Source organism: Natator depressus, chromosome 4 (genome assembly GCF_965152275.1).
Source record: "Natator depressus isolate rNatDep1 chromosome 4, rNatDep2.hap1, whole genome shotgun sequence".
Classification (NCBI taxonomy): domain Eukaryota; kingdom Metazoa; phylum Chordata; order Testudines; family Cheloniidae; genus Natator; species Natator depressus.
In genome coordinates, this window is record NC_134237.1 from 122,387,251 (window position 1) to 122,415,243 (window position 27,993).

Genomic DNA, 27,993 nt, shown 5'->3' on the forward strand with positions numbered 1-27,993 from the left:
AATTTGTGGGTGCACATGGGTACACTTTCCTGTTGGGAAAAATGGTTCCTCTCTGGAATACAAGAGGAGCACTGTGGATAAGGGATAAGACATAAGATGCCTAGTGACCCCTGCAACTGCCACTGCCACTCTGAGTTAGTTTCTCAGACCTGAAGAAGAGCTCTGTGTAAGCACAAAAGCTTGTATCCTTCACCAAAAGAAGTTGGTCCAATGAAAGATACTACCTTATCCACTAGCTGTAGCTTATGTAACAAAGTAGCACCCTCAACTGTCAGTTGAGAATGGAAGTCTTTTGGACTGACTTAATTGAGTGAAAAGTTGGAGTGCAGTACTTTCAGCTTTTCAATATATTCATGCGGAAACTCGACATTCAGAACTGTCTCCAAGGAAATGAGAACTGAACAACAATTTGCAGCAGTCTATATTCCAAGATAGGGGATACCACAGACAGAGTTTTCTATATCAGTCAAAAACAAAAATGTGGACTACTTCTGATTCAGAGGCTGGGAGACAAAGTCATGGAAAAACCTGTCTTCTGTGTCATAGGAACATAGGAATTATCATACTGGATTAGATGCATGGTTCATCTAGTCCAGTATTCTGCCTCCAACAGTTGCCAGCACAGTATACGTAAGAGGAATGTGTGATAAACCTCACAATATGCAGGTATGAGGCAATCAGCCCCCCTGCAGGTGTAATCTAATCCATAATAGTTAGAAATGTGCGTAAACCCTAAAACATGAAGTTTCATCTCCTTTACTAACATACTCTGTTAGTTAGCATTAACTATAATAAATCTGGATGCTCTTGTCTGTATAAATGTCCCAATCCCTCTTTGAATCTTGTTTAGTTCTTGTCCTCAGCAACAAGTCCTTGGTAATGAGTTCCACAGTCTACCTAAGTGTTGTGTGAGATACTATTTCCTTTGATTGATTTTGGATTTGCCACCTTTCAATTTCATTGGATATTTCTTTAGTCATATATTATGAGACATGGAGAACAGATTCTTCTTTGAGTGGTTGCACATGTGCATTCTGCTCTTGGTGTCTCTGTGCCCAGCACACGGTCATAGGAAACTTTTTCCCTCATCAGTATCTCTTGGGTGGCTCAAGCGCCCTCTGCTGCCGCACACCACTGCATGCAGGTATAAAGGGCAGAACCACCTCTGGTCCCCGATAGTTTTTTTTTTTTTTCTTACTACCCGTAACAGTCATTGGAATGCCTGTCAATTGCTAGAGCAGTTTTCTCTCAACCTTTATGTACATAGTCTAGTTATCGTTAGTTGTTACTGTCGTTAGTAAGTTTTAGTAGTTTAAACATTTTGCTTTTATTGTTTTTCCCCATTTTGGGGTTCTGTTGCCAGTACCGAGTCGTGCCCTGATCACTAGGCTTCAAACCATGTGCTTCCTGTCAAAGCCTATGCCTGTGAGGAACCTGCACAACAGTTGTTTCAAGTGCTTGGGCAAGGCATATACGAAGGACTGATGCCGGATTTGACCAGAGGAAGATCTCCACCCCCACAAACTCTGTAAAGCAGGGGGAAAGGGAGTCGACTAGAGTGCAAGAGAGAACCAAACATTCCTCCTCCAAATTAGTGCCTAAGACAGCATCACTAATTGACCGTAATGCAAGAATGGGCACCGTTGAGTCCCGTTCCAGAAACTACACTGTCAACTTCAGCATCATCGCATCGACCAAATATGATCTCAGTGCCAACTATGCCAGAGTGTGATGTTCCCCTAAGGTATTATCTGGACCAGTGATCTGCTAGGTCACTCCAATCTTTGACTTTGGGAGCCAGCCTTACCCTGCTCTGAGAACCCCCACTTCTGGTCTGTTCACACAGAGCCTCTAGCATGTAAGCTGCTCCTTGGATTCTGCAACTGTATGACACTAGCCAATATCTCCGGTCCCAGACACAACCCTGGGAATCTCCGCCTTGCAGTGTCCAGTTATGCCTGTTGGATGCTGCAAGCTTATGAGTTTGTCAGTTTAACAAAGAAATTGATATGGACCAGGCTTGTTATCCCAAGGGGAGTCTCTGACACACTTCAAACCAAACACACTGCTTCAGGTAGAATAAACAAACAGATTTATTAACTACAAAGATATGTTTTGACTTATAATCACTTAAAATCTAACAAGTAAGATTTGGTCAAATGAAATAAAAGCAAAACGCATTCTAAGCTGATCTTAACACTTTCAGTACCCTTACAAACTTAGATGCTTCTCACCAGAGACTGGCTGGTTGTCCTTCAGCCAGGCTCTCCCCTTTGATCCGCTAGCACTTCAATCACTTGCTGTTGGTGGTGTCTGTAGATGTAGGTGGAAGAGGGAGGAAGAGCATAGCAAACATCTCTCCCTTTTATCATGTTCTTTCTTCCCTCTTGGCTTTGCCCCCTCCCCGTCAGAGTCAGGTGAGCATTACCTCATCGCAGTCCCAAACTGACCAAAGGAAGGGGGGGTGACTCACTTGAGTCCAACTAATCCTTTTGTTGCTGCTGAGGCCAGCGTCCTTTGTTTCTGTGAGGCTGGGCTGGGTTTGTCCCATACATGCCTTGATGAGGTGCTATTAGAGAGTTTTTGCCTGGACTTATTTTAAGCCATGAAGACACATTTTCAGCCTCATAACTATATACATGAAATTACAACCTATAACATTACTATAACATTACTGTAACAACAATTACTATAACATCACTATAACAACAATGTTCAGTGCATCATGAGCCTTCCGAAGACACCTGACATGACAAACTTTTGCAAGGGATACCACACAATCATTTAAGGATGAACATGGGGGCATGCTGGGTGTTCCCCCGAGGTACAGAGCGTCATACACAGGCATTCACAGCAGTGAAGAATTTACTCTGCTTCTTGATGCCAGACAATCCAGGAAGTTTTTGGAAAGTGTATGGGACAATTTCCTGGTGCAAGTGCTGGAGGAACCAACTAGGGGCAGAGCTGCTCTTGACCTGCTGCTCACAAACAGGGAAGAATTAGTAGGGGAAGCAAAAGTGGATGGGAACCTGGGAGGCAGTGACCATGAGATGGTCAAGTTTAGGATCCTGACACAAGGAAGAAAGGAGAGCAGCAGAATACGGACCCTGGACTTCAGAAAAGCAGACTTTGACAAACTCAGGGAACTGATGGGCAGGATCCCCTGGGAGAATAACATGAGGGGGAAAGGAGTCCAGGAGAGCTGGCTGTATTTTAAAGAATCCTTATTGAGGTTACAGGGACAAACCATCCCGATGTGAAGGAAGAATAGTAAATATGGCAGGCGACCAGCTTGGCTTAACAGTGAAATCCTTGCTGATCTTAAACACAAAAAAGAAGCTTACAAGAAGTGGAAGATTGGACCAATGATCAGGGAAGAGTATAAAAATATTGCTCAGGCATGCAGGAGTGAAATCAGGAAGGCCAAATCACACCTGGATGTTGCAGCTAGCAGGAGATGTTAAGACTAACAAGAAGGGTTTCTTCAGGTATGTTAGCAACAAGAAGAAAGTCAAGGAAAGTGTGGGCCCCTTACTGAATGAGGGAGGCAACCTAGTGACAGAGGATGTGGAAAAAGCTAATGTACTCAATGCTTTTTTTGCCTCTGTCTTCACGAACAAGGTCAGCTCCCAGACTACTGCACTGGGCAGCACAGCATGGGGAGGAGGCGACCAGCCCTCTGTGGAGAAAGAAGTGGTTAGGGACTATTTAGAAAAGCTGGACGAGCACAAGTCCATGGGGCCGGATGCGCTGCATCCAAGAGTGCTAAAGGAGTTGGCGGATGTGATTGCAGAGCCATTGGCCATTATCTTTGAAAACTCATGGCGATCGGGAGAAAAAGGCTACTGTGGTGCCCATCTTTAAAAAAGGGAAGGAGGAGGATCCGGGGAACTACAGGCCAGTCAGCCTCCCCTCAGTCCCTGGAAAAATCATGGAGCAGGTCCTCAAGGAATCCATTCTGAAGCACTTAGAAGAGAGGAAAGTGATCAGGAACAGTCAGCATGGATTCACCAAGGGCAAGTCATGCCTGACTAATCTAATTGCCTTCTATGTTGAGATAACTGGCTCTGTGGATGAGTGTTGTTTCTTGACTTTAGCAAAGCTTTTGCAATGGTCTCCCACAGTATTCTTGCCAGGAAGCTAAAGTAGTATGGGCTGGATGAATGGACTATAAGGTGGATAGAAAGCTGGCTAGATTGTCGGGCTCAATGGGTAGTGATCAATGGCTCCATGTCTAGTTGGCAGCCGGTATCAAGTGGAGTGCCCCAAGGGTCGGTCCTGGGGCCGGTTTTGTTCAATATCTTCATAAATGATCTGGAGGATGGTGTGGATTGCACCCTCAGCAAGTTTGCAGATGACACTAAACTGGGAGGAGAGGTAGATATGCTGGAGGGTATGGATAGGATACAGAGGGCCCTAGACAAATTAGAGGATTGGGCCAAAAGAAATCTGATGAGGTTCAACAAGGACAAGTGCAGAGTCCTGCACTTAGGACAGAAGAATCCAATGCACCAGTACAGACTAGGGACCGAATGGCTCGGCAGCAGTTCTGCAGAAAAGGACCTAGGGGTTACAGTGGATGAGAAGCTGTATATGTGTCAAAAGTGTGCCGTTGTTGCCAAGAAGGCCAATGGCATTTTGGGATGTATAAGTAGGGGCATAGCGAGCAGATCGAGGGACGTGATCGTTCCCCTCTATTCGACATTGGTGAGGCCTCATCTGGAGTACTGTGTCCAGTTTTGGGCCCCACACTACAAGAAGGATTTGGAAAAATTGGAAAATGTCCAGTGGAGGGCAACAAAAATGATTAGGGGACTGGAATACATGACTTATGGGAAGAGGCTTAGAGAACTGGGATTTAGTCTGTGGAAGAGAAGAATGAGGGGGGATTTGATAGCTGCTTTCAACTACCTGAAAGGGGGTTCCAAAGAGGATGGATCTAGACTGTTCTCAGTGGTAGCAGATGGCAGAACAAGGAGTAATAGTCTCAAGTTGCAGTGGGGGAAGTTTAGGTTGGATATTAGGAAAAACTTTTTCATTGGGAGGGTGGTGAAATACTGGAATGCGTTACCTAGGGAGGTGGTGGAATCTCCTTCCTTTGAAGTTTTTAAGGTCAGGCTTGACAAAGCCCTGGCTGGGATGATTTGATTGGGGATTGGTCCTGCTTTGAGCAGGGGGTTGGACTAGATGACCTCCTGAGGTCCCTTCCAACCCTGATATTCTTTGATTCTATGAAAAGTCCCCTCCTGTCCCACTTCTCAGCTTCTAGAAATTCTGCTTGACCTTTAACACTACTGATGCTGCTCCTAACTACTAAAAGAGGTAGTATTCAGGTTTCAGCCATCTAGAAATCAGTCAGTATTCTAAATGCTAAATTAAGTTTGTTAACATAACAAAATTTAATTAAATAACTAGCACACTACTAAGTCAAATTCTTTATTTATTCTCCAGTTAAATAAACTGCAAGATCTTCATCCATTGCCTAAGATAATTTTAGAATACCGACAGGTGAGTTCATTTTTCATAAAGAACATATTTGCATTGAAAGCAAGAATTAACTGAAGAAAAATATAGCTTTACTACACCACTTGTCTGAGAATCTTTTGGCTAGCATATGATTTCACGTATTTCTTTAAATCTTCATATTTCTGGAGCAATAGGTAAATTCTTAGTATGAGTTCAAAAATAAGTTTGGTTTGCACGAGATTTTTTGCAGTTAACAGCTGAAGCCACATTTTTTGTTAAATGTTCGTTGCACAAACAATTTTAGAAAACTTCACTAACAAAATTGGTTTGGTGATACAGTGCACTGCCAATGAGAAAATCTGGAACAAGAAAAGAGCTCGAGATTGTAAGGGTCTACATCAGTGGACTTTTTGATATGTTGCTATTTCTTATTTTTACAGTAGTCTGCTGACAATCCATCACAGCATTAGTTTAGTATGCCCATTTCAGTTAACAATTGGGTTTTCAATGGATGTGTTTCCAGAGTAAAACTAAAAAATCAGTCTTTGGCTTCCTTGTGTCATCCTTTGTTTCTGCATCTCTGAGTGCCAAACTCTAAAACTTTCACACTGCAACACCTGCATAGCCAAATATTCAGACTAGAGCCAAATATTCAACACCATTAAAGTCAGTGTATTGAACCATTATTGAATATGTCTGTCATCCTCTCTATTGAAAATGTTTTGCGGTATCTACACATTTTCTATAGTTGTCAATGGGTTGAAGAGTATGAGTTTCCACTTGAAAACCTCTTATAATTTACATAACTCTATATATATATATATATATATAGAGAGAGAGAGAGAGAGAGAGAGAGAGAGAGAGAAGTACTAAACTCTTTTTCTAATTTAGGTTCACAAGATAAAGTCAACCTATGTGGATGGACTACTTTCATGCATGAAAAAGGTAAGAATATAAAAAAGCTCCCCCTGTAAATTTGAGTATTCTATATAAGATGCTTTGAAATAATTCTGAAGTTTTTTAAAATTATAACATTTTTATTAAAAATATGATCCTTGTTTCTACTTATATGGAAATATTGATAACATAGTATATATAAGCTTTAGAGTAAAATTTCATTTTCACATATTGACTTCTGCAACAATTTACAACATGCTTTTATATTTGTATTTTTTTTTTTTTTTACTTGACTAAAGGGATTTATTTCATCTACATGGAATCAGACAGGAACTGTGACTGGCAGACTTTCAGCCAAGGATCCTGTAAGTGAGTGTTTTAGAAGCCTTCTTCATTCAAAGAAAGTGTGGTGAAAATGCATTTCATTGTCAGCCATGTCCAATAGAGGGCTCCAGGTTAGCTAAATGGAAATATACACTCCCTTTACATAATTTTGCTTCATGCTCTTTAATATGCATGAAAAATTCCAAACTAGTATTCCTTTGGCTATCAGAGGGATCAAAGAACTAGTAATTTCAATATTGTATGTAGATGGGAGAGAGGAACAAAATATATAGTTAAGTGGGTATTGCACTTTAGACAGATTACATTAAATAATATTGACAACTACTTTTAGAACAGAGTATAATATTCATTGCTTAGCATTTAGGTTACCTAAAAGAGACAGGGATATTACAAATCCTCTGTTCTGAGCCATGTAGCCTCTGGTTCCTGATATTGTTAGAGCAATTAGTGAAAACTTTTGACCTGAGGTACAGCCATTGTGCTCTGCAAGGACAGCAAATCACACCCACACCTTGTAACATAACCCTTCATGCCTTTAAACCCAATACATAAGATGATACTTTTTCTTTGAATTTCTGTCTCATTAACTTTGTTTCATTTCAGTGTCTGTATATTTATTCTATTTATTTTTTCTTTTCTTTTTTTAATTTTCTACCTTAATTCTTTACTCCTTGTAGCTAGAGCTGTAATGAGTGCCAGATCACACCCATTATATAAACTCCTGTTTTCAGTTGCTCCTAATTTTCCAAAACTTTCGTCTTTTTGGATTGCAATTCTGAGGCCTGGTCTCTGCTTCAAGGTGACTTTTTTATTTAAAAGGCTTAAGTAAAACTCATCTGCCATTTGTTTAGATTGCAGAGAGTGACTGGATTTGACTTTTGAGTCTGACATGTATTTGGTTTGTGACATTGGTCAAGTTACATAATTTCCCTTTTCCATTTGTGAAATGGCAGTATTAAGGGGAGTTGGGATCTTTCTACTGAATAGGTCAGCCTGCCATTGAGCCTTATCTGCATCCTTCTGGGGCTTGCACGTCTTAGGTCATGTCAACTTCACTGGGTCAAAAAATAATAAACCAAAAAATAAATATGTATCAGATCTTATCAGTATGAATGTTTAAAATTAATGACATTTTGCTATTTCTGACATTGTAGTGTACATGTACAGTAAAAAGGAGAAAAGGCTAAACCTGGTTAAATGTATTTAAAATAATGTGCCACAATTATTGCTAATAGCTTTGGGGAATGTAAAGATTAAAGAATGAGGGAACTAAGGCAGAAACTTAAAGAGAGATCAGCACTTAACACATATATTTAAGATGTGCTAATTGTTCTTACCTTTCTTATGTTAATGCAAGTGGGTCTATATTTCATTTTATATTGAAACCTAACTGGTTTTCTAACCTAATTCTGGATATCTTGAATTACTAAATCATATTAAATGTGATTACTTCTTATGACATTGATGGGACCCCATAACTACCTAGATAGACAGAAACGTTCAAGAGGCATTTATACAAAACAAGTACCTTAGTTCTAATAGTACTGACATGTCTTTTAATAAATAAAACTAATTTGATTTCTGTTCATGCCTTTTTTGAGGCAGAGGAACATGTTTGCTTATAAGTGCACTGTGTATATGAAGTTTTTAAAATGTTTCAGTATGACTTCTCTGACATTACAAAGTATCTTGTGCATGTTTCTTGCACAAGATTGTATTTTTAGACATTTTCATTGTCAGCATTAGATAACATGCCATATAAATTGGCTGTGGGTATGTGGCAAACAGAAGAAGGTTATGCATTTTTAACCTGAGCTCTTCAAAGTGTATAAATGGAGGGACAGGAGGAGAAAATAGTGTTTTTACACTCCAGCATTCAAAATTATCGTCATTTTACATTATTTACATTATACTTTTCATGATTTTGGTTTATAAATGTTTGTGAAAAAGCACTTATGTCTGACATACTACAGTCCGACAAATGAACTAGGAGAATGCTAAAAGGTTGATGATTATTCTGTCTGTAACGCAGTATAGTTCAACTAAACATAACATTTTTCTTTTGTATTTCACAGTAAACTGATACTTGCATCGTAGTATGTATTAACACTATGACCAGAATTTCCAGAAGTGGGGCCAGAATTTAAAAAAACACTCTGCTGCCCTTTAGGCACCTAAATAACAGTCAGCACTCTTCAACTCTTATTGAAAATATTGAAATTATGGTCCCAGTTGTTGGTGCTGGGCACTTTTGAAAATCTAGCCAATATCTTCCCTCCTGTTTCAAATAAACAAAACAAAATTTTTCTTATAGTTTTCATAAATATACAACTAATATACAATTTTTGCAGTGATTGTCAGCTTCTGTTTTCACTATTATGCAAAAATATTGAAGGGACGACTATACAGGGTCTAATTTTGACCAGGATCTCACAATGTGCTCCCTTATGTGAGGTTAGTCTTACTGCACTACCACCATGTTCTTATCAACTGTGCAAATTGCACCCTTACTTATGCTGGCAAACTGTGCATTTAAAGAAGGTTGAGTTTTAAAAATCTGATCCATTTGTGTTTTCTGTGTGAAGAGTATAAGGCACAAAAGAAACTGATGGGCATTTTGTGTCTCATGTTCACATCTCCCATCATGAGCATGCTTGAGATCATCACAAGACATTAGTCAGGACTTCCCGGCAGCTTTAATACTTCAACAAGGAACAGAGATATACTCCTTTGTTTTTCAGGCCAAGTCTAGCAGTCCCCCCAAAAATCCCCAAACCCCAACACCCCACTAAAAAAGTAAGGAGTAACAATTTAATGAAGAATTTACTTGCCTGCATTGTCTCTTCCTACGGTTTGTGGTTGGTCAGACATGCTACCAGTTCGTGGTGGTCCCATTTGGCCTAGTGACAGCACCAAGAGTGTTTACAAAGTTCATGGCAGTAGTCGCAACCTCCCTCAGATGTCAAGGTATCCAGATCTATCCCTAACTCAGCGACTGGTTCATCAAGGGCCGCTTCAAAGAGCAGGTGCAGCTCAGTGTCGCAAGGTTGCGAGTCACTTGTCAAGCTCTGGGCCTGCTGATAAACAAAAATCAACATTGGTTCCTGTTCAGAGGATAGAGTTCATAAGAGCCGTCCTTTACTCCACACAGGCCCGAGCATTTTTATCACAGGCCAGGGTCAGGGCAATGTCAGATCTGATCCAAGTCACCGCACACCTGCTCACTACAGCTCAGGTCTGCCTCAGACTCCTAGGACACATGGCTGCGTGCACCTATGTCGTCTGGCATGCAAGGCTGCAGCTAAGGCTCCTTCAAATGTGGCTGTCATTGATCTATTCTCCAGCCAGACACCCTGTGGACAGGCTCTTCACGATCCTGCCCCAGGTACTCACCTCCCTTCAAAGGTGGTCCAAACTGGATCCAGTGTTGGAAGATGTTCCATTTGCGACTCCTCGACCCACAGTTTCTCTGGTGTCAGATGAGTCTGACCTCAGTTGGGGTGTGCACCTCGGAGCTCCCAAGACTTAGGGCCTATGGTTGCAAGAGTTGTCGCTTCACAGAAATGTCAGAGAGCTCAAGGCCATCCGCCTGGCTTGCGAGGTATTCCTTATCTATCTGTCTGGTCGCGTGATGCAGGTGCTGACAGACAACACGGCCTCCATGTTCTATGTCAGCAGACGGGGGAACCCACCCATCAGCCCTTTGTCAGGAAGCCCTATGCCTGTGGGACTTCTGCATCCAGTATGCGATCTACCTGGAAGCCTCCCGCCTCCCCGGTGTTTGGAAGACACTGGCAGATTACCTCAGCAGGTCCTTCTTTCACTACAAGTGGTCATCAGGATGCTCTTCTAGAGGTGGGGAGCTCCCCAAGTGGGCCTGTTCGCTACCAGGCAGAACAGAAAATGCCACCAGTTTCACTCTCTGCAAGGCCTTGACAGTGGCCCACTATCCAATGCCTTTCTCCTGTCATGGTCGGGCACTCTGATGTATGCCTTCCTGCCAATCCCTCTGATCAGCAGGGTCCTTTCCAAGATCAAGAAGGATAAAGCTCGGGTCATTAGGATCGCCCCGGCCTGACCTCATCAGCATTGGTTCGGCACGCTCGTGGACTTGACCGTAGCAACACTATGGCCTCTTCTCAACCGTCCAGACCTGCTCTCTCAGGATCACAGGCAGTTGCTGCACCCGAATCTCACCCCTCTACATTTCACAGCATGGATGCTGGGCAGCTGAACTCTGAGAAGCAGGCCTGCTCCAGTCAGGTCCAGCAGGTTCTTCTGGAAAGCAGAAAGCCCTCCACTAGGGCTACCTACCTCGTAAAGTGGAAGCGCTTCTCCTGCTGGGCGTCAGAGCGAAACATCTTTCCGGTCAGCATGTCTCTGCAGTCCATCCTGGATTACCTCCTTCATTTAAAGCATCAAGACCTTACCTTTTCATTGATCAAGGTGCACTTGACGGCCATATTGGCCTTCCACCCTGACGTCCACGGTAGATTGGTATTCTCACATGAGAGGATGATCAGGCTCCTGAAGGGCCTCAAAAGACTGTTTCCTCCAGTCCAGGATCCAGTTCCCCAATGGGATCTCTACCTGGTCCTTTCCAGGCTCACCGGTCCTCCTTTTGAGCCTTGGGCCTCTTGCGCCCTCTCTCGCACCTGTTGTGGAAGGTCGCATTCCTTGTAGTGATTACCTCAGCGAGGCAAGAGTCTGAGATTAAGGCTCTTACATTGGAGCCCCTGTACACGGTGTTCTACAAGGATAAAGTCCAACGGCGTCCCCATCTTGCTTTCCTGCCAAAGGTGGTGTTGCACTTCCATGTCAACCAGGACATCTTCCTCCCAATTTTCTGTCCAAAGCCCCATGCGTCCAACAAGGAAAGGCGTCTACACACCCTAGGCATCCAGCGTGCCCTGGCTTTCTACCTTGCGCGTACTAAGCCCTTCCGCAGATTGACTCAATACTTTGTTGCAATGGCTGACACAATGAAGGGCCTCCCAGTGTCGGCTCAGAGGATTTCATCCTGGATCATTACCTGCATCCGTACCTATTATGAATTGGCGTGGCTGGTGCCTCCACCATTAATAACTGCTCACTCCATGAGGGCTCATGCATCATTGGCCTCATTTCTGGCCCATATCCCCATTCAGGACATCTGTAGAGCTGCGACATCGTCGTTGGTGCACACCTTCACAACGCATTATGCTATCATCCAGCAAGCCAGGGATGACGCTGGATTTGGCAGAGCTGTGTTGCGATTGACTTGTCTATGAACTCCTACCTGCCTCTGAAGGTACTGCTTGGGAGTCACCTACAATGGAATGGACATGAGCAAGCATTCGTAACTGTTGTTCTTTGAGATGTTGCTTATATCCATTCCATGACCCACCTTCCTTCCCCTCTGTTGGAGTTCCAGAAGAAGGAACTGAGGGAGGGAGAGGGCCGGCAGCACCCCTTATACCAGCGCATATACGCACCACTCCAGAGAGCACCAGAGGCAGTCCCCTATGGATACAACTGAGGGAAAAACTTCAGGCGAGCACACACCCCTACAATGGAATGGACATGAGCAACACATCTCGAAGAACAATAGTTATGAAAGGTAACTGTTTTTTCTTTTGTGTTACAGTAAGCTGAGCTGCTCTGATTCTTGCCCAGTGAATTGTGAGATAACTTGTCTGTCCCTCTGGACACATGGATGGAATTTTGGGAAGGCATTGGAAGACTGTCGGCACTCAAATGATTTAGTCTGCATCCTGAGTGCATGGCAGGTTACTCTCCAGGTGAAAGTGGAAACCATGCTAATCCACACCCCACCTGTGCCAGCTAACCCATTTAAAAATCACCACTTAACTTGGGTGAGAGGCTTTTGTGTGTGGATGGGAGAAGGAGTTAGGGACAGCACCCAAGTAAGAGCGAGAAATATCCCCTGTGTAATATGGTTGATATTCAGGCAGTGAAGAAATTTTAATGGGGCCATTGAGCCCAAAGATGGCATTTGCATGGCTAAAGTCTGTCACTGAATTCACTCAGAGTAGAGATGTAATCCATCATGCTGACAATTATTTCCTTCCAAACGTCCACAAACACTGGTCTGGGAAATCAGCAGGAGAGATCTGTCCTTCTGTGGGGAAGGATCACAGACTTTAAAGCATAATATTAGTGAGTATCCATAATTCCTCATGTAGTGCTAATACATACATTTCACAATGATATTAATCACCAATGTGTCACCAGTTCACATATGATACCTTATGTGACCCATTTTAGATACAGATTATGACAATAATGAGTTAGCATACACTGGGCTGGTCAAGCCAGCTGAAACTCACAGCTACATACTAGGAAGTCCCTTGCCATCTGGCAGTGAGATACTCTTAAGGTTACACCTCCCCTCTTACAAAACTGGAGGAGGGTTAACCACTGGCTGACCTGGAGGCAGCAGGTCAGAATCATCTTTCCTGGACAGGGCATCTGCCACCATATTTTCTTTCCCCTTTATATGGCAAATCCCGTTTTGTCCCCTTTGTCTGCTCATAGTATCCAAGACATCATATAAGAATAGCCATACTGGGTCAGACCAATGGTCCATGTAGCCCAGTGCCAGATGACAGACATAATATCAGTGTCCCCGTAATTTCACCTACAGTGTTGTTCCAAACATTTCACAGTGAAATCAATGAGCAAACTATATATTACATGTCACCTTTTAAATAAATACGACACCAGGATGTGAGGTGTAGTGAGTATGTCAGAATTGATAAGAGTGGCCAAATACAGTGGTGTTGTAGGCATGTCCCAGGATATTAGAGAGACAGGGTGGGCGAGGTAACATCTTTTATTCGACCAGCTTCTGTTGGTGAGAGAGACAAACTTTGGAGCTACACAGAGCTCTTCCTCAGGTTTGGGAAAGGTACTCAGAGTATCACAGCTAAATACAAGATAGAGCAGATAGTTTAGCATAAGTAGTAGTAAACACACATTCTGAGGGACCATTCAAGGTGATGTGGCCCATTAACATTTTTGTAGTTATAGGACAAAAAGGGGGGGTTAAGGGTTACAGATTGTTGTTATAAGCCATAAATCCAGTGTCTTTATTAAGACCATGATTTTTAGTGTCTAGCAAGGTTATGAATTCAAGCTCCCAGGCTCATCCTTTGAAAGTGTTGTGCAGGTTTCCTTTGAGGATGAGGACTGATAGGTCAGATATAGAGTGATCGCTTTGTGAAAAGTGTTCACCCACAGGTGATATGGTGTTTTTGTCTTTTATCATTTTCCTGTGTGAGTTCATTTGAGAGCATAGTGGTTGTCTGGTTTCACCCTTATAGTTGTTTGTTGGGGCATTTAGTCATTGAGTGAGGTACACCATGTGTTATGATAAGCAAGTGTACGACCCATGAATCTTAAAAGATGTATTGTGCGGGGGCACTGATCGTTGTAGCTGGGGCCAGAGTTACACCTTATGAACCCCAAGGCACAGCATCTGCAGCACCGCTGCTTCCCGCCTATGGCTGACCTTCGTGTTGCACACAGTTTTAGAGAGGTAAGGTGCCCCTAGAATGCCGGCGCCCCAACACACATGCCTACTGTGACTAATTGGAAATCTAGCCCTGGTTGTAGAAGTTTTGTGTTTGTTGTTTCTGGCAGGGTCTGGTGCTGCTTTGAGTTGGTGTGTCCTGGTCTGTGGGGAACTTGCTTCTGATGATGAGGTAGGAGTAGTTGGGTAGTTGTTTGAAGGCCAGAAGAGGGGGTTCAGGAAAGATTTTTTTTCAGGATGGGGTCCCCATCGAGTATGGGTTGTAGCTGTTTGATGATACACTGTATGGGTTCAAGTGTGGGGTGGTAGGTGACAATTAAGGGTGTGTGGTCGGAGTGGGTTTTATTTCTATATTGAAGCAGGTTCTCTTGAGGTATTTGGGTGGTCCATTCCATGATGCAATCTACTTCTCTGGTGGAGTGTCCTTGTTTGGTGATGGTAGTTTTGAGTGTGTTAAGGTGTATATCCCAGACTTTCTCCTCAGGGCATATTCTGTGGTATCTGAGTGCCTGGCTAAAGATAACAGATTTCTTTGTTTGTTTTGGGGTAGTTACTAGACCTATGAAGGTAGATGATGTGATCCGTGGGTTTCTTGTACATAGTTGTCTGTAGGATTCCATAGTGAAGTAAGAGCAAAGAGCAAAAAGAATGATAAAAGGTTTAGAAAACATGACCCCCTGAGGACAGGTTAAAAACCTGGGCATGTTTAGTCTTGAGAAGAGTGAAGTGGGGACCTGATCAGTCTTCAAATATGTTTAGGACCATTATAAAGAGAACAGTGATTAGTTGTTCTTTGTGTCCATTGAAGATAGGACAAGAAGTAATTGGCTTGATCTTCAGCAAGAGAGATTTTTCTATCTATAAGGAATAGGCTACCAAGGGCAAACACTCGTCGGGGATGGTCTAGGTATACTTGGCCCTGTTTCAGTGTGAGGCGGGAGATGGACTAGATGATCTCTCAAGGTCCCTTTTCAAGCCCTACATTTCTGTGATTTTGTGACTTACAGTAACTTTCCACTAGCCCGTCCCCCAGCAGCTCCACAACTCTCAAATATTTCTTTTTGGCTTTCAGTGAACTAGACTTTACCCTGAATAGATCAACATGCTCGACAGTCAGTGCATGTGACTTTTGATGTTGTTTTTTATTTTGGTTTTTTGTTGTTTTATGCAGTAGTGTTCACATTATCTCCCCCTCCCCCCATGACCCAGTTTAGTTTAACTTTGTTTCTTCTATTTTTCCTCAACGCTGGTGTGTCTGGAGTTTGATTTCTTCACCTGCATTATAAATATACAGTGCATAGCTGATTCATTTCTCACTAGCAGCAGAAAGCGATGTATAGTAATATAGCACATCCTTAAACAACAGTGCATTTTGGAACTGTGATCTTTCTGTAGGCATTATAAATGTTTATTTACAACTGGATGACTGAATACATTTTGTATTTGTGAAAAGCTAAAAATAAAACACTTTAACTCTTCAGTTAAATTCCTTTATTACAGTACCATACCATTCCTAGTTATCCTCTTTTCATTCTGATGTAGATAATCTGTGTTTATTATAAATAGAGCTAATGGGGGTCCCTTTTCTGAGTATATTTTTATAACTAAATAAATTCTTTTCTTGAATGAATACATATGTTAGAATCTTACCTTCCATTTCTGCATGCTGCTGTTTTTAGTTATTTTGCTGCTAATCTTCTTATTAAATGTACTGACTACATTCCTAAATTAACAGTGAAATAAAAATTCACTTGCTATTTTCTCCATCTATCATAAGATGTGACTTTCAGCCTAAGAACATTTATAGCAAAAGAAAGTCATAACAGATGTTAGGAAGATTTCAGTATGGAATGGCATATTAATTGAAATAAGGATATACAAGTACCTTGCCTTTTATTAAGATGATAGTTGCTATTCTATCATGTATCACTATTGCAGTGATTCTGTAAAACAGATGCAGCTTTGATAACTACTCATGAAAGGTTGTATGATTAGTTTTTCCATGTTCCCTTGTTTTGTTTTTTTTTCTCGTGTCTTCTCTCATGTTCAGGATGGAGAACATGGCAATGTTCTGAAAATCTACAAATATATTTCAAATTATTTATTGTTTTTAATAAAATCACATCTCCAAACAATATTTCAGAACTAATGTAAATGAGTGAACAAGCTGAAATTTAGCCAAGCATACATACTGTTCGACAAGTGCATACTCTATGATTAAAAGATCCTGTGGTCCTTGCTATGGAAGATACCTGCTACAGGTTGCATCTGCCCCGGGTACGTATGCAATGAAAGACCTGATAATAGCATAAAAGAGTGTAGAAAATATTTACCTTATGGTAGTGGTGTTATGTGCATTTAGAATTTTTGAAAATTTATAGCCAGTTGATTTGCTGATTTTCATTTAGTGAAAGGAGAATTCTCACTTCCTTTTTCTCCCTCTTTTCGTATTGTCTTTTATCCTGTATACTTGGGCTAGTCATGTGGCTCCACTGAGCATAGAAAATAAGATTTCCCTAATCACTGGGAATCCAAGTACAAACCCTGTTCAATCCAGATTAATGTGGCTGTCTTAGACTCAGGAGCCACAGAGGGGGTGAATTTTGCCTAGTGAATTTTGCAAGGGCTGATCTATTGGAATTTGATAAAGAGTTTATTAAAGATGCCAATGTAAATGGCAAGATATGTCAAGGGTGCAGGTACACTAATGCCCAGATTTCTCTGGTCAGAAAATATATGGTTTTGGAAGCTGATTTCCACCTAGGGGAAAATGTTATACTCCTTGAATTAGGAAAATTTGAAGCCACTGTGCCTTTTAGCCTAAATAGAATTGGAGTGGGAAAGTTTAAAAGGTACTTCAAATATTAGTATAAAGGATACCATTCTGGTGGATATGTTAAAGGGTAATAATAAAGGTCTTTGCGTAAAGCTGTTAAAATTATAACTCTCAGTAAGAAAGAGTATAATTGTGAGTCCCCAAACACTGACCTTGTAGGAGGAGAAGCCTCCGTAACCTTAGTGGCAGGAAGTAGCAGCTGGTCTTCAGAGCAGGGAGTTGAGAAATCAGCCTCTTTGTGTAAGACAGCTTTGGATATAAACAAAAACACAGCAAAGTTTGCCACAGAGCAAGATGCTGATCTTCTCTAGAAAGTATAAAGGAGGCTATCTGCACTGATGCCCCAACAGCGAAAACAGGGGTAGGCTCTTTATGTAAGAGGGCAGAGTGTACACAGAAGCCACAGTCGGGAAGAATTGATGTCCTGGGGAACCCTTGAGTCAATTTATAGTTCCCCAAAGGCATCATGCAGAGCTGCTACAATTAATGCACAATTGCCCATTTGCAGGTCACTTGGGAATACAGAGAACTTATGAGGCTTAAGAAAAATTTCTGTTGGCCCCATATTCAGGAGTTAAGTAGTATTGTAAAACTTGTGACCAAGAAGTGGAAGAAACCAACAGGTTGCCACAAAGCTCTGTTGCAGCCTTTGCCTGTGATTAAAGAATTACACTTTACAGGGTCATCATGGATATCATTTCCTAGGCCATCCAAAACTGGGAAAAGATACATATTAGTTGTCAATTTTGCTGCCAGATATCCAGAGGGCAGTCACCTGGCAAATGTGGAAGTTGAGACAGTTGCAGATTTACTGTTCTCTATATTCCGCAGGGTGGGCTTTCCAAAGGAAATCCTATCAGATAGAGGGTCAAATTTTATGTCCCTGAATATTGAGTGAATTGTGGAAGAACTGCGGGATAAAACAGTTAAAGTCTGCTCCTTACTACCCAGAGACAAAGAGGTTCAATGGAATTCTTAAGTCCATGCTAAGAATGTATGTGGACAGAAAAGTTGGAGATTTCAGAAAGTGAAATTGGAGGTTCTTGTGGCTGACCCTGCTATAGTACCTTTCATAAGGGATTAAATGTGTTTTAAATCTCATCTGAAATTTTTGCTAAGGATGGTAACAGATTTTTTTTTACGATAATTAAAACAATATAACTCTCCCTATATTTTTTTCCTAGGCCTCACAGGGGAAATGAGATTGCACAGACTAGATATTAAAAGGATATAATTAGTATTTGGAAAGAACTAAGCCTTACTGTAACTTTGTTGTTTAATTGTTGCTTATGGAGAGAAGTCCAAAGGCCAAAGCCCTCTTAGTTCATTGTCTTTATGTCTGTTATGAGCAGGGGGTGAAACAGAAAGATTAAGAAATCATTCTGAGAGGAATGTCTACATCAGCTGCTTGTCTGTGTAATATTTCTATTCTTAAAATTTTATCAAGTGGGCACCTAGACATTTTTTCATTTTAGAACTGATTTATAGTCGTTGTTTGGGAGGGCAGTGGCTCTATCCTTGTTTGAGTTCTTCTAAGCAGTCCTGCTGAATCATGATACTGCTGACTTAGTTTAATTCAGTATTGATCTAAAGAGGCACTTCACGAAGGAGGAAAGAAGGTTACTTACTCTGCAGATCCACATGACTCTTCATTCTCTCTTCTGTAGAGACTTTTTTGGGATGCCTTGAGCCAGAAAGGAACTGAATAGGGATACAGGGGGAACATTTTATAGACTGAGGCCATAAATTATCTAGATACTTGCATGTGGAGAAGTGCCCCCTACTGGCTTCATTGTTATCAATGATTCTGTAGCTTATGAGTATGGTGTATGACTCCTACAGTGTGACTCTGAAGAAGCAATATATAAGAACTAACTGGTAAGTACTTTTTCTTGCCTTTAGGAAACACAGTAATCCATATATTTAAAATATCTTGCCAAGAAAGTCTCATTGAAAGGAAACATATCCTTTTTAATACTGCTTCTTTTGGAGCAGAAAAGAGAGGGGTAGAAATACACATCCATAGCATCACAACAGTTGTACAGTTAAGACTGTAGCATATTTTAGAAAGTCCTCATATAATAAAAGTTTTAGTTAGGAACAGATGCACGATTTCTATGCACAGTTGGAAAGAATTCTAGAACACTCAAGCGCAATCGTTAGTATTTACTTAAATTTAGGCATAGACATTCATCAAACAGTGATCAATGCTTGATCTAAAGGTATTAAATTTTTCTGTTTCAGCTACAGGAACCAGTAGGCTATGACTCTCTTCTTTTAAATTCTAAAAGTTCAAAGATACATTGTACATTTGCACGATTATCTGAAAGAAAGAATACACTTTGTATGAAGATAAGAGTACTGTTATGCACAGCCTTCATGTAGTTAGACACACACGTTGCTTATCCAATATTGATACTGTGAAATGGGCAAGTAATGTTACAGTATAGCCATTAAACTTTGTGCTGTACCTGTTTTAGTATGTCTTGATAAATAAAGAAAAAAATTGGGTCTTTATTGAAAAACACCATGGAAATTGGCACATAAGTGACACTTCTACCATGTTCATTTGAGGCATCTAGTTGAAAGGCTTCTTTTAACATTATCTAGAGTTAGCAGCAAGCATTTTTCAGATAAGTATGCTGTGACATCAGCTTCACTAAAATAATGGTAGATTGTCTTAACAGGGATGAGAAATTGGACTGACTTTGTCTAGGCATATTCTTAGACCTTTGGATCAAAGCAATTCAGTGTCATATTTTTTAGCTGATACAAAACAATGCATCACTCAGATGTGCTGACATGTTGATAGAGAAAGTCAGGACACACATGCCATTTATTATAGTAGATCTCTGTTCTTTGAGTATCCCTTGCATTCAAAGCATATTTTAATTTTGGATCATGTTCCTTTTTATTTATTTGTCCCAATACTATGTAGTCACAAGATGACTATGACTGCATTAGTACTGCCAAAAGAGTCTTGGACTTTTTTATGTACATGTTGTCAAGTTCTAATGTGTTTACAGTTCTTTTTGCTGTTTTAAACTTTAAAAGTGTTTGAATTAAGGTTTTAGTGCTTGTGAAAGGAGCTGGATTTACATTCTTGGAGACTAAAATGCTCTATCCACCTTCTTTTGTTATTGTTGGTGTTTGTCTTAAAGTGAATCATAGAAATTTAGGGCTGGCAGGGACCTCAAGAGGTCATCTAGTCCAGCCCCCATCTGCTGAGGCAGGACCAGGTAAACCTTGACTATCCCTGACAGGTGTTAGTGTAACCCAGGGGTCGGCAACCTTTCAAAGAAGAAGAGCCATTTTTTTGTTTTTGGCTTTGACCAAAGTATTTTGAGAGCCGCATCACACACAAAGCTACTTGTAGAGTTAGAATTTATCAACTAATAATAATTGAACATATTAAAGTTATTACTACTCACCAATAGTTTCAATGCGACTAGAATCTAGGTGCTTCAACAAGGACTGTACCAGTCTGTCCACAGCCTGGGTATGTAGCCACAGTGTTAGACCATGGTGGGTCCATGCCGCTGCATCTGCACTGCTATCTTTAGCCAGGGTAGCTGGATTAAAGCTATCAGAGCTGCAGTCATGCTTCTGATGGCAATGTAGGCACACCCCCTGTGTTTGTACAGCACCTAGCACAATGGAGACTTGATCTCAGTTGGGTCTACTGAAAAGTTACTAACATACAAATAAGTTTGGACCCATCTCTCCTGCAAATACTTGCATTCAGATTTGGGTATGTTAAAATGCATTTGCTACAGGGCGTGCAGTGATGTGACAATCCCTCAAATGAGGCTCTGAATAAGGCCAGTATCCTGGAGGGGGGTCACAGTAATGTGATGTCACTGTACAATGTGTGTGCTCCCTGGGGGCTGAGTGGTCTCTGCCCTTCTGAATCACGGGGTGCCAGGAGCATTGTGTACCTGAGATGACACAATAACTACGCCCATGCTGCAGTGGATTATATGCTTATGAGAACCTCACCCTGGCTTTGTATTGGACTCCGAAACCCCTGCATGCAAACCTCCCACCTCTGCTGATGGGTGCCAGTCTTCCTTGATTAAAAAGCAGGGGATTGGGGTGCAGGAGGGGGGAGCGGGGTCTTAGTTTGGGTGCAGGAGGGGTTCTGACCTGGGGCAGGGGATTGGGGTGCGGGAGAGTGTGTGAGGTACAGGCTCTGGCAGGGAGGTGCTTATCACAGGCGGCTTCCACCCGGAGGCGCAGCAGGGCTCAGCAGGCTGCCTTCCTGCCGTGGCCCCAGGCCACTCCCGGAAGCGGCTGGCTGCTGTCACGGCTCTGTGTGCCTCTGGCGGGGGGGAGGTGGCTCCACGCGCTGCTCCCACCCCCAACACCATGCTCATAGCTCCCATTGGCTGAGAACTGGACAATGGGAGCTGCGGGGGCAGTGCTTGCAGGCATGGGAAGCACATGGGGACCCGCTGCTCTCCTTCTCCCAAGGGGGATGTAGAGACATGCCAGCAGCCAGCCACTTCTGGGAGTGGTATGGGGCCCGGGCCGGCAGGCAGCCTGCTGAGCCCTGCTGTGCCGCCGGCTGGGAGCCGCCTGTGGTAAGCACCTCCCTGCCAGAGCCTCCACCTCGCATCCCTTCAAAAAACGGCTGCCCACAAGGGGACAGCCAAAGAGCCGCATGTGGCTCCGGAGCTGCAGGTTGCCAACCCCTGGTCTAACCTGTTCATAAAGAAACCCAATGACAGGGATTCTACAACCTCCTTAGGAAACTTGTTCCAATGCTTAACTATCCTTTATAGTTAGAAAGTTTTTCCTAATATCTAACTTGAATCTCCCTTGCTACAAACTAAACCAATTATTTCTTATCCTATCCTTGGTGAATATGAAGAACAATTGATCACCATTTTCTTTAGAACAGCCTTTAACATATTTGAAGACTGTAATTGGGTCCCCCCCACAGTCGTCTTTTCTCAAGACTAAATATGCCCAGTTTTTTTAACCTTTCCTCATAAGTTAGGTTTTCTAAACCTTTTATCATTTTTGTTGCTCTCTGTGCTCTCTCCAATTTGTCCACATCTTAAAGTGTAGCACCCAGAATTGGACTCACTACTCCACAGTGAATGAGCATACTGACAAGAATGTAATGAGAATTTACATAATTAAAGCAATTGAACAAATGAAGCATTGAGAATTCTATGGTAACTATAACCAAATTATTAAAGGTTGTTATTTATTATTACCACCATAGCACCTAGGAGCCCTAGTCAAAGACCAGGACCCCATTGTGCTAGGCACTGAACGAACAAACAAAACAAAAAGACAGCCCCTGCCTCAGAGCTTAATTATGTGAGAATTGCCTTTATGATACCCACTGTAAGTTCTGTGCATACCTTTGGCAATTTTGGAAAGCAGCGTGCATAATTAAGGCTAAGATTATATCACGGATGTCATGGAATCCATGATTTCCAGAGACCTCCATGACATTTTCTGCTTCAGGCCCCGCAGTTTCCAGCTGCCACGGGGAGGAAGGGCGGGGGGACAGGACCCCAGGACTCTCAGCTGCTGCGAGTGGCAGGGGGACCCCAGAGCCACAGCTAGGGTGACCAAATAGCAAATGTGAAAAATCGGGACAGGGGGTGGGGGGTAATAGGTGCCTGTATAAGGAAAAAGTCCCAAATAAAGGAATGTCCCTGTAAAATCAGGACATCTGGTCACCCTAGCCACAGCAGTGGTGGGTGCTGGACTCCCCCTCCCCATTTTGTCATAGTCATTTTTAGTAAAAGTCAGGGGCAGTCAGGGCTTCCGTGAATTTTTGTTTATTGCCTGTGACCTGTCTGTGACTTTTACTAAAAATAATAACTGACAATCTTAACCTTATGCACAATCTATGTAACATAGCAAACTGCATAATTAATATAGTGGCGTGGTCTGTGTGGAAACTACAAATCCTAGCATGCTTTGTTGCATCTTGATCTCAAAAGCTTGGAGCATCATGTGATGGGATCTGTAACACTGAAATAATAAGATGAGGGCAGAAACACAGCTAAACCCTATTTAGGTATTTGGGATGATCTTTTTATATATAGTTACGTAGTTCGGGGTTGTAGTTGGAGATAAATAGTGCAAAGCTTACAAACACCTACTGTGATACAGAAATCAATACAGAGGAAAACATTTCTATTTGTAAAAAACAGACTGGTAGGCTCCATCACAAATTTTGGAAGCACAATATGTTTTAATCAGTCTTCTAGCCAACAGCCCAAAACTTCAACCGAAAAGAAAAATGTAATGTTTAAATAGCTCATTCATACTTGGCAAAATTTTCCAGTTGGCACCAATCTTACCTCTAAAATTAAGGAAGTCATTTTTCTGCTACAGAATTTTTGAGTGTACACAAACTGAATAAGTGTGCATATAAAATGTATATGCATAATTTTAGGGGCTATTTTAAAAAAAAATTCATACTCCATTTATTTGCTGCTATTTATCCTTAACATACTACAAGGATAACATATGAACAATAGTTTAGAACAGTTAAAATTAGTAGCTCAGAAATGATTTCTGAGTGGGGGACGTTTAGGTTGGATATTAGGAAAAACTTTTTCACTAGGAGGGTGGTGAAACACTGGAATGCGTTACCTAGGGAGGTGGTAGAATCTCCTTCCTTGGAAGTTTTTAAGGTCAGGCTTGACAAAGCCCTGGCTGGGATGATTTGATTGGGGATTGGTCCTGCTTTGAGCAGGGGGTTGGACTAGATGACCTCCTGAGGTCCCTTCCAACCCTGATATTCTATGATTCTATGATTTTTCGCACAATCCAAGATAATATGAACTAAAATATATTTTTAGAACATAATAAAATATTCACTTGTGGCCAAATTCACCGGTGGCCTTTTGCTAATGCACATCCTGACAGATAGCTCCTCAGGGAAGTTTAGCCTTTTGAAGGGAGATTTATACTATTGTAAAGTACCTGTAAACCTTTTCTGTTCAGAGAGAGACAGGTGACCAGCACAGTCACAAATATGAGCTATTTTGACTGCTTTGTAGGTTTTGTTAAGCTAGCTGGGGATGTGCTGCTTCACTTTGTTTCCTAGACCAATGGTTTTCAACCATTGTTCCATGAACCCCTGAGGGTCCGCAGACTAAGATTTCCATAGGGGTCCACACCTCCATTTGAAATTTTTGGGGGGTCTGCAAATGAAAAAAGGTTGAAAACCACTGTCTTAGACATCCTCTGCTGGTGGTGCTACTTTGGAGCTCTGGTGCAAACTAAAACTGCCCACTCAGTCCCTTACGGAAATCCTACTTGATTTCCACTTCCACTTCCACAAAAACACTTGCCCTCTCCCAAGTGAATGCCCCTGGAGCACAGCAGCAAAGGTTGATATAAGCAAGTGTAGTTTGCATCTTCGTGTCAACAGGATGAATTTGGATTTGTAAATGCCTTTGAAATTATATTGCACACATCTATAATGTGGCATAATAGAATTTCATTAATATCTTCCCTTTGAGGGTGCTAGATCTTTTCAGTGTGAAAACTGATGAGATACTTCACTCATTGAAAGATTCCTGGGCCATACTCTCACTTGCTTCAAATAGAGACCATCACCTGATTCCTTTTTCCATCAAAGAATCTTGGAGCCCCCAGGAAAGAGGCAGTGCTTGCAGAAATGGAGACCTCCTGCCTGGGCTACTATTTTATCCCACTCTGCGCCTGCTTCCAAACAACCATTTTGATGGGTTGGTCAGGAGTTGCACAATGACCAGACTAAAGGTTAATAGATTTGTCACCCTTCTGCCAGTCAGAGTTGGCAGCAAAAAGGGCCGGGTTCAGTATCTAGGGGTTCCTTTTCAACAATACGACACAAAACCGGCTCGAGCTCCCACCCTGTGACCTGGGACAATGACACACCACTGCCTTGGTGCCTCTAACAAGCTTCCCTCTTACAAGCTCAGAGTCTGAGAGTAGCAAAAAAAACTTTTAATAAAAGGAGGGAAGTAACTGGGCATTAATTTGGGAAAACATCACACAAAAGGTTCATAAACATAAGCCATTAGCAAAAGACCCATCCCCAAGTAAGTTGTGCAGTGCCTTTTCCCTCAGATTCTTAAATCCAGCAACCAAAAGTCCCTTTAATATGGCCGTCCTTTCTCTGCACCCCACTCACAGTTGTTCTCCTTGGTCAGTGCAAACCCAGAGTTCAGAGGTACATTTGCAGAGTTCACTCCCACTGTGAGTGGAGGAGGGATAAGAAGCACCTTACTCGATCCACTGCCTTGGCACTTGCTCGCTGCTCCTCTTCATTGGCTGCCCTGCTGGCCAATCACCATGCCTCTCTGCCGGGCTCTGCTCCTCTCCGCCAGCCGCCCTGCTGGCTGATTACCATGGTGCTCTGTGGGGCTCTGTTCCTCTCTGCCGGCTGCCTTGCCAGCTGATTGCCGCACCTCTCCACTGGCTGCCCTGCCAGCTGATTGCTGATCCACCAGGATGTCTTCAGGTCCCACCACTTAACACAGCTCTCAGTGATTTCAGCTGTTAGTGGGGGAGCCTCACTGCTGGTGCACACTGGACAGTCTCTTGTATCAGAGAGACTGTACCAAAGCAGGTCTAATGCTTAGACCTAAGTATCAGTGATTTCAGCTCTGGGATGTGTAACAAGATTCTCAATTGAGTCTAAATTAACTCTTGTGTTACACAGTGAAGAGCAAAAGGGTCAAACAGTGTCTAAGACCCTTAAGCAGGGCTCACATCACCATGTACAAAGTGGTGTCCACCTCTGCTCAACTCACTGGGCTTTGGAACCCATGTCCCCTGCCTAGTGAGTGCCATTTAGTTGAGGGAGAGTCCCTCAATCGGGGTATGCCAAGTACATTTCTGGTGCCCTTGATTCACACAACAAGGATGCGAACTCTTGAAGGCTAGACAGGTTTTTCCACCCCATTATGGTTAAACTTCTTAAGGACCTAATTTGTGTTTTGCCACTAGTAAGGGAACTACCTTCCCCATGGGAACTTAATGTAGTTTTGGCAGGTTTAATGAAATCGCTCCCGCCCCCCCACCATTTGAACCCATGGGAAGCTGCTCCTTATTGCACTTATCTATAAAAACTCTTTTTTGGTAGCAATTACATCTTCTAGAAAAATTGGAGAGGTACAGGCTCTCATGGAAGTATGGCAAGAGACTACCCTGGCTTAACCTGAAGATCTTCAATGATCTAAAACTCAAAAAAAAAAAAAAAAAAAGTCCTATAAAAAGTGGAAACTTGGTCAAATTACAAAGGATGAATATAAACAAACAACAAGTATGTAGGGACAAAATAAGAAAAGCCAAGGCACAAAATGAGATCAAACTAGCTAGGGACATAAAAGGAAACAAGAAAACATTCTACAAATACATTAGAAGCAAGAGGAAGACCAAGGACAGAGTAAGCCCTTTACTCAATGAGGGGGGAAAGACAATAACAGAAAATGTGAAAATGGCAGAGGTGCTTACTGACTTCGTTTCAGTTTTCACCAAGAAGGTTGGTGGCAATTGGACGTCTAACATAGTGAATGTTAGTGAAAATGAAGTAGGATCAGAGTCTAAACTAGGGAAAGAACAAGTCAAAAATTACTTAGACAAGTTAGATGTCTTCAAATCACCAGGGCCTGATGAAATGCATCCTAGCATACTCAAGGAGCTGACTGAGGAGATATGAGACATTAGCAATTATCTTTGAAAAGTCATGGAAGACTGGAGAGATTCCAGAAGTCTGGAAAAGGGAAAATATAGTGCCCATCTTAAAAAGAGAAATAAGGACAACCTGGGGAATTACAGACCAGTCAGCTTAATTTCTGTACCTGGGAAGATAATGGAGCAAATAATTAAGCAATCAATTTGCAAACAACTAAAAGATAATAAGGTGATAAATAACAGTCAGCATGGATTTGTCAAGAACAAATCGTGTCAAACCAACCTAATAGCTTTCTTTGACAGGGTAACAAGCCTTGTGGATGGGGGGAAATCGATAGATGTGGTATATCTTGACTTTAGTAAGGCTTTTGTTATGGTCTCACATGACCTTCTCATAATCAAACTAGGGAAATACAACCTAGATGGAGCAACTATATGGTGGGAGCATAACTGGTTGGAAAATCGTTCCCAGAGAGTAGTTACCAGTGATCCACAGTCATGCTGGAAGGGCATAGAATCATAGAATCATAGAATATCAGGGTTGGAAGGGACCCCAGAAGGTCATCTAGTCCAACCCCCTGCTTGAAGCAGGACCAATTCCCAGTTAAATCATCCCAGCCAGGGCTTTGTCAAGCCTGACCTTAAAAACCTCTAAGGAAGGAGATTCTACCACCTCCCTAGGTAACGCATTCCAGTGTTTCACCACCCTCTTAGTGAAAAAGTTTTTCCTAATATCCAATCTAAACCTCCCCCATTGCAACTTGAGACCATTACTCCTCGTTCTGTCATCTGCTACCATTGAGAACAGTCTAGAGCCATCCTCTTTGGAACCCCCTTTCAGGTAGTTGAAAGCAGCTATCAAATCCCCCCTCATTCTTCTCTTCTGCAGACTAAACAATCCCAGCTCCCTCAGCCTCTCTTCATAAGTCATGTGCTCTAGACCCCTAATCATTTTTGTTGCCCTTCGCTGGACTCTTTCCAATTTATCCACATCCTTCTTGTAGTGTGGGGCCCAAAACTGGACACAGTACTCCAGATGAGGCCTCACCAGTGTCGAATAGAGGGGAACGATCACGTCCCTCGATCTGCTCGCTATGCCCCTACTTATACATCCCAAAATGCCATTGGCCTTCTTGGCAACAAGGGCACACTGTTGACTCATATCCAGCTTCTCGTCCACTGTCACCCCTAGGTCCTTTTCCGCAGAACTGCTGCCTAGCCATTCGGTCCCTAGTCTGTAGCGGTGCATTGGATT

At 42.2% G+C, this 27,993-nt stretch overlaps 1 protein-coding gene across 1 annotated transcript in view; it reads left to right on the top strand.

Moving 5' to 3' along the window:
* POLN (DNA polymerase nu) overlaps nt 1-27,993 on the top strand; it is a 204,122-nt gene that overhangs the window by 99,392 nt on the left and 76,737 nt on the right. The window contains exons 14-16 of the mRNA XM_074952070.1: nt 5,452-5,508; nt 6,358-6,411; nt 6,663-6,728. Of these exons, the coding sequence (XP_074808171.1) occupies nt 5,452-5,508; nt 6,358-6,411; nt 6,663-6,728 (177 nt within the window). The remainder of the gene's footprint in view (nt 1-5,451; nt 5,509-6,357; nt 6,412-6,662; nt 6,729-27,993) is intronic.